This window comes from Neofelis nebulosa, chromosome 3 (assembly GCF_028018385.1).
Source record: "Neofelis nebulosa isolate mNeoNeb1 chromosome 3, mNeoNeb1.pri, whole genome shotgun sequence".
NCBI lineage: Eukaryota > Metazoa > Chordata > Mammalia > Carnivora > Felidae > Neofelis > Neofelis nebulosa.
In genome coordinates this window covers 65,675,004-65,689,802 of record NC_080784.1, presented here as the reverse complement: position 1 = coordinate 65,689,802, position 14,799 = coordinate 65,675,004, and the positions used below count along the sequence as shown (strand labels likewise).

At 34.9% G+C, this 14,799-nt stretch overlaps 1 protein-coding gene across 9 annotated transcripts in view; it reads right to left on the bottom strand.

The window, feature by feature from the left end:
* Positions 1 to 14,799, bottom strand: part of MARCHF1 (membrane associated ring-CH-type finger 1) — an 899,266-nt gene that overhangs the window by 392,167 nt on the left and 492,300 nt on the right. For 2 of the 9 annotated variants that reach the window (XM_058720972.1, XM_058720984.1), the window contains exon 2: positions 8,017 to 8,118. The exons of the other annotated variants lie outside the window; for them this stretch is intronic. In XM_058720972.1, coding sequence (XP_058576955.1) covers positions 8,017 to 8,029 — 13 coding nt within the window. In that variant the 5' untranslated portion in view covers positions 8,030 to 8,118. The remainder of the gene's footprint in view (positions 1 to 8,016; positions 8,119 to 14,799) is intronic. 9 annotated transcript variants of the gene reach the window in all.

The following is a 14,799-nucleotide window of genomic DNA, read 5'->3' as shown; positions in this document are numbered from 1 at the left end:
GATATATCAAATCATTATGTTGTAGATCTCAAACTTATACAATGCTATATGTCACTTATATCTCAAACCTGGAAAAAAAGAAAAAAAGAAACTTATAAGCTGCTTATGAAGAATGTATTAGACACTAAAATATACTTTCATGGAAAACATATCAATAAAATTGCAAATTCATTAAATGTCCAGTGGAGTACAATGAGTTGTGATCATATATACATATACTGTAGGTGGACAATTTTGTGCTGGATTCTGAAGGAGGTCAAACATGTAAATTAGATGACAGAAATTCTGGGAAGATGAAGTAGCATGTGTTAAATCACAAAAGTCAAAACCAAGAAGTGCTATAAAGAAGTCAATGAATTTAAGTTACCCAAAATGGAGGACATATCCAACAAGGCAGCTTTACGTGAGTCTGATGAATTAGAGGACTAATGGTGAGCCATGATGTGTGGGACATGGAATGCAAAAAGTTATCAAAGTGATTCTCTAGTGCAAATGGCAAGATTGGATACATGGATGATAAATAACCTATCTCAACAGTATCTACTGGTAATTAATGGGACCATCAGGATACAGGATTATCAATGACAAAATCAAGACTCCTAAGCAGACCAAGATAGTTGGTAACCTTAGACTGAAAAAAAAAAAAAAAAGATATAGTAAAAGCACAGCTTCATGTATGCAGTCTAACACACATATTAGTGAAATTCTGGGAAGTGACAAGCATGGTCTTTGGTTCTGGGGTACGTTGGTCCCTTCAAACAAGATATAATCACCCAATTCTCAATTTCTACAGCTGGAAATAAAAAGGGAAGAACAGATGATTAAAAAGATAATTTTCATTGCCACGTAATATTCCATTGTGTATATAAACCACAATTTCTTTATCCATTCATCAGTTGATGGACATTTAGGCTCTTTCCATAATTTGGCTATTGTTGAGAGTGCTGCTATAAACATTGGGGTACAAGTGCCCCTATGCATCAGTACTCCTGTATCCCTTGGATAAATTCCTAGCAGTGCTATTGCTGGGTCATAGGGTAGGTCTATTTTTAATTTTCTGAGGAACCTCCACACTGCTTTCCAGAGCGGCTGCACCAATTTGCATTCCCACCAACAGTGGATGGAACTGGAGAGTGTGATGCTAAGTGAAATAAGCCATACAGAGAAAGACAGATACCATATGGTTTCACTCTTATGTGGATCCTGAGAAACGTAACAGAAACCCATGGGGGAGGGGAAGGGAAAAAAAAAAAAAAGAGGTTAGAGTGGGAGAGAGCCAAAGCATAAGAGACTCTTAAAAACTGAGAACAAACTGAGGGTTGATGGGGGGTGGGAGGGAGGGCAGGGTGGGTGATGGGTATTGAGGAGGGCACCTTTTGGGATGAGCACTGGGTGTTGTATGGAAACCAATTTGACAGTAAATTTCATATATTAAAAAAAATAAATAAATAAATAAATAAAAAAAGACAAAAAAAAAAAAAAAAAAAAAGATAATTTTCTGCTAACTAATTTATTGATTCTATTAGCTTTTTTTTTCCTGAAGTGAAAAAGCACATCACTTTAAAATGTTTAAATTTCTGTAAATGGTTGACATGCTAATGAAATGCTCACTATGAACACAATGTATCTTTTCCGCTGCATCTGAACAGAGGTAACAATCACTGTTTCAAACTGAAAGGGTAATTGTACATAGATTACTAGGCAATATGTTCACTGTATCTTTGAGAGTGTGAACTGACTACGGGTATCATAGCAAAAAATCTGTCCTACAGAAAGCAAGTATTCCTAGAATTCTTTTAAATTGTGAATGTACTTCCCCATTGTGTTATTCGATAACAAATACATAATCAGTGAAGAAAACTGGGAAAATATAAAAGAGAAGAAAAAAACACAAATGCTACACCCTAGTAATGACAAATAAGCAATATTAATATGCTTACAAATCTTACATATCATTTATTTTTATATAGCTATATATATTTTATAATTATATATTATATATTTTTATATTATACATATTTTTATATATCAGTGAATTTTTATGTTTTCACTTATAATTTATGGGAATTATTGATTTAATTAAACATTTTAAACTGATTTGATTAATTTATTTAATTAAAAAGCTTTTTTAAAATAGCTGTGCAATATTTCATCATAGGACTGGATCACAACTGATGTAATATATTGCCTAGGTTGACTTTTTTTCATCATAAGTAATCCATGATGGGCATTCTTCTATCTAAAATTTGCATTCACATTCCTTTAAGAAGAATTAATGGATTTAAAGGCTATACAGTTAAAAAACAACACACACACACACACACACACACACACACATTTGTTAACATATGCTAAGTAAAGAATTATCAGTCTATAGGGATGATAGAGAGTACAAAAACAGTGGATCAATAGTTTATCTCATTCTGCCAGAATATAACTTTAAAAAAGAAAGTCAGTAACACACTTCATTATTTTCCCTTTTTTAACATTATAATTTTCCCCAACAATATAGTTTGTTGTGGCACTCCTAGGCTTAAAAATTACTTTTAATAAGAGTTAACTGATACACTGTAGTATAATATTTTTCTTTAAATAGCCCATTCTAGATTAACTTAATTTAATTAAAATTGCTAAATAATGTAATTAAATTGTGTTCAGGTAGTGGTTATTATGGAAAGCTACCAGCAGTAACATAACAGAAGCAGTAAGCGTTTGAATATGAGATGATAATAAACTCTTGTAGCACTCCAGGATTCTGATTTCAAAGGCTTAACATTATCTTTCATCTGCACAAACATAAGTATTTCTATCAGTACAAGCCCATAAGTTGTATCCTACTGTGGTAAATATAAATGACACTTATAATCATGTTTAATCCACACTCATACTATAATTACCATGAAACACCACAAAATATTTTCAAGGGAGACAGAAAGAGCTTTATGTACGTAATTGAAAATGTTTGCCCTCTATAAGGGAGTGGGTTTAACAGCACAGTGGAGGGGTAAGCTTTATAACACAACACTAAATTTTATCTTTCACTAGCCAACATTCAATCAGATGTCGTATTCAGATTTATAAGCTAAAACTAAAGGCTTATCTTCCATAATCTAATATATTATACTACTGATTGAACTCTGAATAGATTTTGAAGCATTAAAGAACTTTAATTTCATAGAAAGCAAAACGGGGTAGCCCGTATTAAATTACTTCAGAGTTCTTTGTTGTTTTGTTGTTGTTCTTATCATGTACTGGAAAACAATCCGGTCATTTGGTTACATATAGTTAAAAGATAGTTATCTGAGAATTAGCTTGTATTTGAAACTAATAAAACTGAGACATGTCAGTGAGTAAGTATCTTTACTTGTTAATATACTGAAAAAAATTCACTAGCTACCTTGTTAAACCAATTTAAAAAAATATCAACACATTTTTCTCATTAGGGTGCACTGGAAATAAAATGATCTAATTGTTTCTTAACTAGAACATGGGTTCTTAGCCTAGATTAAGAAGCATCATAATTTTTTAAGCATTATCAGGAACAAATCCTCAGTTTGTGAACAAATGTAGAATTCATTTGTTTATCTCTGAATTAATCTATCAAAATGTTCTATGAATAAATTATATATAACCAATTATATAATTTAGCATTTAAAAAGGCAAAATAATAGCTAAAAATGAAAGTTTTTCTTTCTTTTCTTTCTTTCTCTCCCTTCCTTCCTTTCTTTCCTTTTCTTTTTCTTTCGTTTCTTTCTTTCTTTCTTTCTTTCTCTCTCTCTCTCTCTCTCTCTCTTTCTTTCTTTCTTTCTTTCTTTCTTTCTTTCTTTCTTTCTTTCTTGTCAAGTTAGATAACATACAGTGTAGTCTTGGCTTTAGGAATAGATTCTGGTGATTCAGACAACACCTAGTGCTCATCCCAACAAGTGATCAATGCCCGTCACCCATTTTCTCCACCCCCTAACCTCCCACCCCCATCAACCCTCAATTTGTTCTCTGTATATAAGAGTCTTTTACGGTTTGCCTCCCTCTCTGTTTGTATCTTATTTTTCCTTCCCTTCCCCTATGCTCTTCTGTTAAGTTTCTCAAATTCCACATATGAGTGAAATCATATGATTATGTGCATTTCTCTGCCTGACTTATTTCACTTAGCATAATACCCTCCAGTTCCATCCATGTTGTTGCAAATGGCAAGATTTCATTCTTTTTCGTTGCCAAGTAGTATTCCATTACGTGTGTGTGTGTGTGTGTGTGTGTGTGTGTGTGTGTGTGTGTGTACCTTCTTTATCCGCTCATCGATTAATGGACATTTGGGCTTCTTCCATAATTTGGCTCTTGTTGATAGCACTGCTATAAACATTGGGGGTACATGTGCCCCTACAAATCAGCACTTTTGTATCCTTTGAATAAATTCTTAATAGTGCTATTACTGGGCCGTAGAGTAATTCTAATTTTTCAAGGAACCTCCGTACTGTTTTTCAGAGTGGCTGCACAAGTTTGCATTCCTAACAACAGTGCAAGAGGGTTCTCCTTTCTCTGCATCCTCATCAACGTCTATTGTTTCGTGAGTTGCTAATTTTAGCCAGTGTGAGGTGGTATCTCAATGAGGTGGTTTTCATTTGTATTTCCCTGATGATGAGCAATGTTGAGCATCTTTTCATGTGTCTGTTTGCCATCTGATGTCTCCTTTGGAAAAATGTCTATTCATGTCTTCTGTCCATTTCTTCACTAGATTATTTTTTTCGGGTGTTAAATTTGGTAAGTTCTTTATAGATTTTTGATACTAGCCCTTTATCTGATATGTCATTTGCAAATATTTTTTTTTTCCCATTCCGTCAGTTGCCTTTAGTTTTGATTGTTTCCTTTGCTGTGCAGAAACTTTTTATCTTCATGAGGTCCCAATAGTTCACTTTTGCTTTTATTTCCCTTGCCTCTGGAGACACAAGTTACAAGTTGCCACGGCCGAGGTCAAAGAGGTTGGTGCCCGTTTTATCCTGTAGGATTTTGATGTTTTTCTGTCTCACATTTAGGTCTTTCATTAATTTTGAATTTATTTTTAAGTATAGTGTAAGAAAGTGGTCCAGGTTCATTTTTCTGCATGTCACTGTCCAGTTCTCCCAGACCCATTTGCTAAAGAGACAGTCTTTATTCCATTGTATACTCTTTGCTCTTTTGTCAAAGATTATTTGGCCATATATTTATGGGCCAATTTCTGGGTTCTCTATTCTATTCCACTGGTCTATGTGCCTGTTTTTGTGGCAATACCAGACTGTCTTGATGATCACAGCTTTGTAATACAGGCTAAAGTCCGGGATTGTGATGCCTCTGAATTTGATTTTCTTTTTCAACATCACTTTGGCTGTTCGGGGTCTTTTGTGGTTTCATACAAATTTTTAGGATTGTTTGTTCTAGCTTTGTGCAGAATGCTGCTGCTATTTTATTGGGATTGCACTGAATGTGTAGATTGCTTTGGGTGCTATCGACATTTTAACAATATCTGTTCTTCCAATCCATGAGCATGGAATGTTTTTCCATTTCTTTGTGTCTTCTTCAATTTCTTTCAAAAGCTTTCTAGAGTTTTCAGCATACAAAAATGTTACCTCTTTGATTAGGTTATTCCTAGGTATTTTATGCTTCCTGGTGCAATTTTAAATGGGACTGATTCCTTGATATCTCTTTCTGTTGTTGCATTATTGGTGTATAGAAATGCAACCGGTTTCTGTACATTGATTTTATATCCTGTGACTTTGCTTAATTCATGGATCAGTTCTAGGAGTTTTTTGGTGGAGTCTTTTGGGTTTTCCATATACAGTATCATCATCTGTGAAAAGTGAAAGTTTGACTTTTTCTTTGCCACTCTGGATGCCTTTTATTTCATTTTGTTGTCTGACTGCTGAGGATAGGACCTCCAACACTATGTTAAACAGCTGTGGTGAGAGTGGACATCCCTGTTGTGTTCCTGATCTCAGGGGAAAAGCTCTCAGTTTTTCCCCATTAAGGATATTAGCTGTAGGCCTTTCATATATGGCTTTTATGATGTTAAAGTATGTTCCTTCTATCACAACTTTCTTGAGGGTTTTTATTAAGAAAGGATGTTGTATTTTGTCAAATGCTCTTTCTACATCTATTGACAGAATCATATGGTTCTTATTCTTCTATTAATGTGATGTATCACATTGATTGATTTGTGAATTTTGAACCAGTCCCTGTAGCCCAGGAATGAATCCCACTTGATCATGGTGAATAATTTTTTTTAATATACCATTGAGAATTTTTGCATCCACGTCCATCAGGGATATTGGCCTGTAATTCTCCTTTTTAGTGGGGTCTTTAGCTTGGAAATCAAGATAATTCTGACTTCATAGAATGAGTCTGGAAGCTTTCCTTCCACTTGTATTTTTTGGAACAGCTTGAGAAGAACAGATATTAACTCTTCTTTAAATGTTTGGTAGAATTCCCCTGAGAAGCCATCTGGCCCAGGACTCTTACTTGTTGGGAGATTTTTGATAACTGCTTCAACTTATTTGCTGGTTATAGGTCTGTACAAATTTTCTATTTCTTCCCTTTTGAGTTTTGGTAGTGTGTGGGTGTCTATGAATTTATCCATTTCTTCCAGACTGTCATGTTTGTTGGCACATAATTTTTCATGGTATTCTCTAATAACTGTTTGCATTTCTTTGGTTTCGGTTGTGATCTCTCCTCTTTTATTCGTGATTTAATATATTTGGGTCCCTCTCTTTTCTTTTTGAGAAGTCTGGTTAGGAGTTTATCAATTTTGTTTACTCTTTCAAAAAAACCAGCTCTTAGATTCACTGATCTGCTCCACTGTTGTTGTTTTTTTTTAATTCTATATTGTTTATTTCTGCCCTAATCTTTATTATTTATCTTCTTCTGCTGGATTTGAGCTTTCTTTGCTGCTGCCTCCCTAGTTCCTTTAGTTGTAAAGTTAGGTTATGTAAAAATTAGAGTATTTCAGATGACTCTCTTCTAGGCCCAGGTGAGCAATATTTTCAGGAAGGGCTATGTAGTAAATATTATAGGCTTTGTGGGCAACACAATCTCTTTTACAATAAATCAACTTTGTTGTTTTAGCAGAAAGCAGCCATAAATGTTATACAAACAATGTATTCCAATAAAACTATTTGCAAAATTAGACACAGGGCAGGATCTGGCACATAGGCCATCATTTGCCAAACTCAGATCCATGCCAGCAAATGAACTAAATCCAGACAGTACACAATTTCCAATGGCCTTGACATTTTCTCAATGGTATGTTCTTTTCCATGTGTATTACATTTTATTCTTATGATATAACATCTCAGATATTATAAATTTTACAAAATTTCCCAAATAGTAATCTTTAAAAGTGCCTGCTGAAAAGTCTCACCTAAAAGACCGAGTTTGAGTAAATAATAATAAGTTTTTTGGTCATATGCTCAAGACTTCTGGTTTGCAATAAGGTATCAGTCTTTAACAGAAAATTAAATACAAAATAACATGAAAAAATATTAGTAATGGTAGACATATGTAAGGTATTTGTTCTGCATTATTACTGAGAGAAATGTCTTTTCTCCTTGTTTCCTGTTTCCATGCAGAGAATGCTTTTAAAGTAATCTCTACTCCCAATGTGGGGCTTGAACTCACAACCCCAAGATCAAGAGTCATCCATTTAAAGAATTTTTAATTAGAGACTTGAGGTTTGTCCCTCTCTTTTCATCACTTCTATTCAGAATATGGGAGTAAATGAATAATCTGTTTGGTGGCTTTGGGAGAAACTGCACACATATAGTTTAGCACCTTCTGGATCTGATTTCTTTCCCAGAACACAGAAGCACATTTTCTGTTTGCTCTCTGCTCTGCAATAAGCTTTCTTTTTGAGAAGTCTGGCTAGGAGTTTATCAATTTTGTTTACTCTTTTAGGTTTTGTTACTCTTTCAGGTTTTCCCTGTCATGGGGAGGCATGTGACTGAGACAGGTGGGAAGTCAGTGCTACTGAGGATAAAGGTCTAGGAAGCCTACCATGTCCATACATCTGAGCCAGGTCATCTAATGATCCATCTCTGATCAGTGATTACAGCACTTGGATATCCCCTGTATTGTATCAGTCAGGAATACCTTTGGCTACAAGTGAAAAAAAGAAAGAAGAGAATGTGTTAGGACTATATTATGTTCTGCCAAAATTCATATGCTGAAGTTCTAACATCTAGTACTTCAGAATGTGACTGTCTTAGGAGACAGGGCTTTAAAAAGGTCATTAGGTAAAGTGAGATCATGCAGGTGGGCCCTAATCCAATATGATTGGCTTCCATGTAAGAAGAGGAAATTTGGACACACACAAACACAGTGTGGAAAACCAGTGTGAAGACATAGTGAAGATGGCCGTCATAAGCCAAGGAGAGAGGCCTCAGAAGAAACCATCCCTGTTAACACCTCACCATCAGAATTCTAGCCTCCAGAGTTGTGAGAAAGTAAAGTATGTCGTTTAAACCACCCAAAGTATGTGGTACTTTGTTATGGCAGCCCTAGAAAACTAATAGGGTGGTCCAAGTAAGACAGATATTTCTTCTCTTAGGAAAAAAATCCTTAGTCTAGAGCTGATAGACTAGCATCATGAAGTCTTCAGGAATGCAGATTCTTTCCATGTTTCAAATCCAGCCATGGCATCTGCATTCCAGCCAAAAGAAAGAAAAAGAAATGGGAGAGGAACCTGGACTTCCTTCTCACGAGGACGTTTCTGCTTACAAACCGTAGGCAGAACTTAGACACACGGTCACTCCTAGTTGTTGAGAGGGACAATGTGGTCAATATTTAGGAAATCATGTGCCCAGCTAAAAACTCAAGGTTCTCTTATTTAAGGAGAAGAGAATAGATACTGACACACAAGAAATTATCTCTCATCTGAGTCTGAACCAAGGAAAAGACGAACAAAGTGTTATATAATTACATCCTAACTAGTGAGCAACTTTTAAATGTAGGTTTATTCAGAGTGATGTATGGAATGGGGAAAGAAGAGGCATTTGGGATTGCTTTCAAAGACAGACAGGAGTGGAAAAAAGACATTTGCATATAAGAATCCTTAAAACCCACAAGAGCTAGCTTCTGAAGTGGTTTTAAGCATGGCTAATTTGATTGTTTTGATCATTTTTTTGGTTATTACCATTATTTAGCTTCAACTCAATTATGTAGTTATCCACATTGATCATTAAGACAGCTAACATTTATTGTTCTTGTCTGCTATAGTGGAATAAGCAAAACAGAACAAAATATTCACATGGCCTGTCAATGTAACAATAGCATTTTCAAAATTTGCTAGTGGCCCTAACCCTAGTCTAAATCCATGGAAACCAAAATGTAATGCTGCAGGAATAAGAAAAAATTATTTAGGAAGTCACTATAGGTAATGCCATATGAAATAAAGCATGTAATACTTTGACAAATATTTTGACAGTTATAAAGAACTATGTAAATTAAAAGATACATTATTATACAGCAAGTAACTCATATTTATTTTTTTAATGTTTATTTTTGAGAGACAGAGTGAGAGCAAGAGCAGGGGAGGGGCAGAGAGAGAGGGAGACAGAGGATCCAAAGGGGGCTCTGTGCTGACAGCAGACAGCCCCATGTGGGGCTCGAACTCACAAACTGCGACATCATGACCTGAGCCAGTTGAGCTTAACTGACTGAGCCACCCAGGTGTCCCCACTCATAATTTAAAACAAGTCACAGACAGGCTTTCCTAGATAAATGATGCATCATGAATGTTAAAATGCTCTAGTATAATTTGCAATCAAATGTAAGATTTCTTTGTGGAACACAGTCTGTTGATAATAGTATACAGATTTTTCAGACATTTAAAGATTAAAGCCTTATTTTTTTTGTTTTAATTACAAAGTTAAAATAAAAGATGGAAGTAGAGAACTTGATGTTAGCTTCTCTCTCTTTGATAACTATAGGGTTCTTCATTAAATTTTTTGTGTCCCCAAAGAGAGATGTGTCGCTACTTTAATTTGTGATAAAAATAAACTACACTAGCCTTTACTCAGAGTATACCCTTCTTTAGGACCCTATCATATAAATATTAAGCATTTTCAATGCTATATTCTAATGTCTAGAACCTTCTTTCTTTATGAAGGACATTGCCTATTTTCCCTACAAATGAGTCTTGCAATCTCACCCTCTTGGTGGAATCTTAAATTTCTCATGGGCAGGGGCCAGGGAATTCCCCTTACCCCAGTCTACAATTTGCACTATAAACTAGGGTATTTGACCTGTGCAACTTGCTAATCAATGTCTAGCATGCTTTTGATAAAGATGAAGATAATCAAGGAGAAACTAAGCTCTACCTTGTAATGGCCACACTTGCATTAGACAAGTGAAACTGTCATAACACCAATTCTGCTTCCTGGACACTGGTGCTCCTGTGTCCTTCCCTCTGACATCACTGACTGCCACTTATTGCTTTTTTAATTTTTTTTTAATTTTATAATTTAGCTTTTTAAATATTTTTAATTTTTTAACATCTATTTTTGAGAGACAGAGGGAGCGAGTGAGAGAGCGAGCACATGCGTGAGCAGGAGAAGGAGAGGGAAAGACCCAGAAAGGGGGAGACAGAAGATCCAAGGCAGGATCTGCACAGTGAGCATAGAGCAGATACACAGGAACCATGAGATCATGACCTGAGCTGAAATCAAGAGTCTGATGCTTAACCAACAGAGCCACCCAGATGCCTCTTACTATCACTTATTTTAATAATCACCACAGTCTAAGTGCATGAACTCAGCATATCCTGAGCACCAGTAAGTGTTAATTGATTAGAATTTTGCCTTTCAGTCTCCCTATGTTTTTTTAACATTTGCACAGCAGGTGATGGCAGGCTATTAAAGCAGACAAGAGTAACATGAGGGACTGGCTGCACAGTGATCTCCATTCTTCAATTTGTTGTGTATTCATAGAAATAAATAATATTTGTATGGTTATTATTCAAGTTTTACATAATTTACATAGTGTGTAGAAGAATTTTCATTCTCTTTCCATTTAGGAGAGAAAAGACAGGAAAACTTATGAAAAGGTCAATTTAAAAGTAACTTTTTACAGGTTCCTCTAAAATGTTAACTATCTAATTCTCTTTTGTTTTATAGACATTCTAATCAAATCCCAAGTAAAATATCATTTCATGAAAGTAATGATAATTTTTTCACAATAAATATAATTATGAAAATCTTTTGAAAAAAAAAAAGACTTTTCCCAAGTAATTCTTCCCTGCTCTAAGCTAAGGGTTTATAAGCAGAAAGAAACTGCTTGACTTTTACAAGTGTTTTCAGAAAGCAATGCATATGAGAGCACTGGGTGTTGTATGGAAACCAATTTGACAATAAATTTCATATATTAAAAAAAAAAGAAAGCAATGCATATGAGAGAAGATGAATACCTATAAGTAGTCATAAAACTTTAATTCTCTTCATACATACTATTAAATGCATACATACAATAAAACTGTCAGTTATAAGAAGAAATATTTACAAAAATACACTTGTTACAGTATGGAATTTAAAACATGCCTATTTTCCCAAAATCAGACAAAAAAAAAGTGAAAAGAACAAGAGTATATGGTTTTATGGTGGTTAAAATTAAATTCAGGGGAAAAATGAGCTTTGTATCTTATTAGGAGTACATTTCAAGCAGATGATAAATATTTATATAAAAATCACTCATATTAAGTCACTAAGAATACCTAAAAATACTCTCCAAATCAGAAATTTTATAGATACAATATTTTTAGTAATATAATAAAAATAGAAACTTATAATGCATTTAAAAGACTTTTTCTTAAAGACATTTTTGGTTGAAAAGAAAGCTTAAAAATAAATTTTTTAAAATAAAATTATGATATTCAAACAAATAAAAGGAATATAAGGAAAGTGATCAGACTATATTTACAGGCAAATTTATTTTTTTAAGTTTTTGTTTTAAACATAAAAGAATGAATATAGTTTCAAAAAGCTAGCAACAAATCTTAAAAAAAAAGATTAAAGATTGAAAGCAAAATAAATGAGCTTTAAAAAGAGAAATAATACTTTATTTTTATTTATTTTATTTTTTTAGTGTTTATTTATTTTTAAGAGAGAGACACAGCATGAGTGGGGGAGGGTTAAGAGAGAGAGAGAGAGAGACACAGAATCTGAAGCAAGCTCCAGGCTAAGAGCTGTCAGAACAAAGCCCAACGTGGGGCTTGAACCCACGAACCATGAGATCATGAGCTGAGCCAAAGTCAGACGCTTAACCAACTGAGCCACCCAGGTGCCTCAATACTTTATTATTTTTAGAAGAAAAACAACACAAGTAAAATTGATAAATCAGAAAGTTTTTTTAATATCAGAATTAAATATGCACCATTTGGAAAATACAATAAAAATATCAAATACTTCCAATTACTTTATAAATATAAGCAATAAAAATACCAGTGCTGTTTATTTCGTTGAGAGACTGGTAAGTTTCTAAAGTTTATTTGGAAAACTAGTAAGAATATCTAAAATCCTTGGGGAGAATAAAAGAATAATGAGTGAAGCTCCTATAGAATACCAGTTCTCCTTCACTGCTTCTGGCATTTTTGTCTCCTGTGTAAGTGTCCACCATTAACTAGGGACTGACTATATACTAGGTATTATAGTGAGTCTTTCAGGTACTATTGCATAATGTGTGTGTTGAGTAGTTGGAGGCAGTGTGTTTTAGGAAGAGCATGTCTGGGACAAAGTGAGGCAGGGAGAATAGTCAAAATACGGATAGAGAGAGGCAGGGGCATTACAAAACAAAGGGAGGTTTTGGTATATTTTATGATCATAGTAAAGGAATGCATTAGGGGGAGGAGGGTATTTAAACAGGTACTTGCTTTGTTTTATTTAAAGAACAGAAAGTATCTTTTGCTCTAATGTTTAGATTATGAGAGGGCAAGACTGGAAGGGTGTATAGAGAAAAGAAAAAATAAATTAAGAAAATTCATAGGTAGTTTTGACCAAAAAAAAAAAAAAAAGGAACAGATGCTTCCTTGATATGATGTGATGAAAATGGAGCCTTATCACTGTGCTCTTCCTCCCTTAAACCCATAACTTCAGTTTAATATGAAAAAATGTCAGGAAAAATTATAGTAGAGGAGCATCCTACCTCAAAATTGTCAAGGTCATCTAAAAGGAAAGCTTGAAAAACTGTAACTACCAAGAGAATCCTAAGGAGACATGACAACTAAATGTAATGTGGTATCCTGAATGAGATCCTGGAACAGAAAAAGGACATCAGATAAAAAAAAAAAAAAAAAGAAAAGAAATCTGAATAAACTATGGACTTCAGTTAATAATAATGTATCAATAAAGGTTCATTAATTACCATAAGTTTACCATATTAATATAATATGATTTTATAATTTTATCTTAGAGCATGGGGGGAGGGGAGGGGAGAGGAAGGGAGGGGAGGGGAGAGAGAGAGAGAGAGGAGAAAGAGAGAGAGAGAGAGAGAGAGAGAGAGAGAGAGAATCCCAAGCAGGCTCCATGCTCAGTGAAGAGTCTGACATGGGACTTGATCCCATGACCCTGGGATCAGGGCCCAAGCTGAAATCAAGAGGCGGACACTCAACTGACTGAGCCACCATATAATAAGATTGCGTACCCCATGTAATAAAATTTTAATAACAAGGGAAACTACCTGTACTATCTGCTCAGTTTTTCTATAAATCTGTAACTGTTCTAAAAATAAAGTCTATTAATAAAAAATACATAGTTTATTGAACCATATTTATTAAAATTAGGGATTACTTTTAACACAATCTAACATATGAGACCCCTAAATAGTCAATTGGTAGAATTAGTTAGTGCTGGCCTAGGTCGGAGAGACCTTTACTTAATTTCCTAATTGGCCAGTAGTTTGATCCAAAAACCTTCTGCTTTAAAAACCTGGGCATAGAGTATTTAATTCTAGTACCCCACTGGGTGGGTTATAAAGTATGTTAATTAATTGTCTTACCACTAAACTCTGTAAGAAGCTGAGTTGAATCTGTCGCAAACTGCCTCAGAAAGGCCATGGAGCTCAGAACTCAGAGCATGACTAAACGCCAGGATCAGGCAAAATTATACACATCTCTGGAAAATATATGTACACGTTCATGTAATTATGATCTAAACCAGGGAAGGAAGAAAGCAGAATTCACTTTTTTAAATTTAGTGTGGGTTTCCCACAGCCTTTCAAAAATGAGCCCCCATAAAGTTTTCCAGGCCCTAGTGCATTTGTTTCAGAGCCAGTGACCTTCTCTAACGTACCCCTAGACACCAAGGTAAGGAAAACTGGCACCAAAGTTGGGAGTTATCCCACTCTAGCACAATAGACGTCATTTAAGAATCTTGACAGGCCAGAATCTGAGATAAGACTGGCAGCAGGTGCAGAGGTTGTGAGGCCATGAGAGCAGAGAACAAGTAAGAGAAAGTAAGAGAAAAGGAAGTTCTGAAGATATGGTCCAAATGGCCAGAAATATGCTCACTTTTTTCATGATGGTCCCACGAGTCACAGAAACTATCTTACTAGGCTCAGATACTAAGTGGGTTAAATTCTCTATGGCACTATCAGACAAGTCATGCTATAGCATTATTTCTTTTTATAGGCTGTATTTTACAAAGAAATTTTTGGTTCACAGCAAAATTGACCAGAATGTACAGATTCCTCACATACTCCCTGCCCCCTGCCCCATGCACACACTCCCTCCTCTACTATCAGTCCCCCACCAGAGGGGTACCTTCCTTACAACTGATGAACCTACACTGA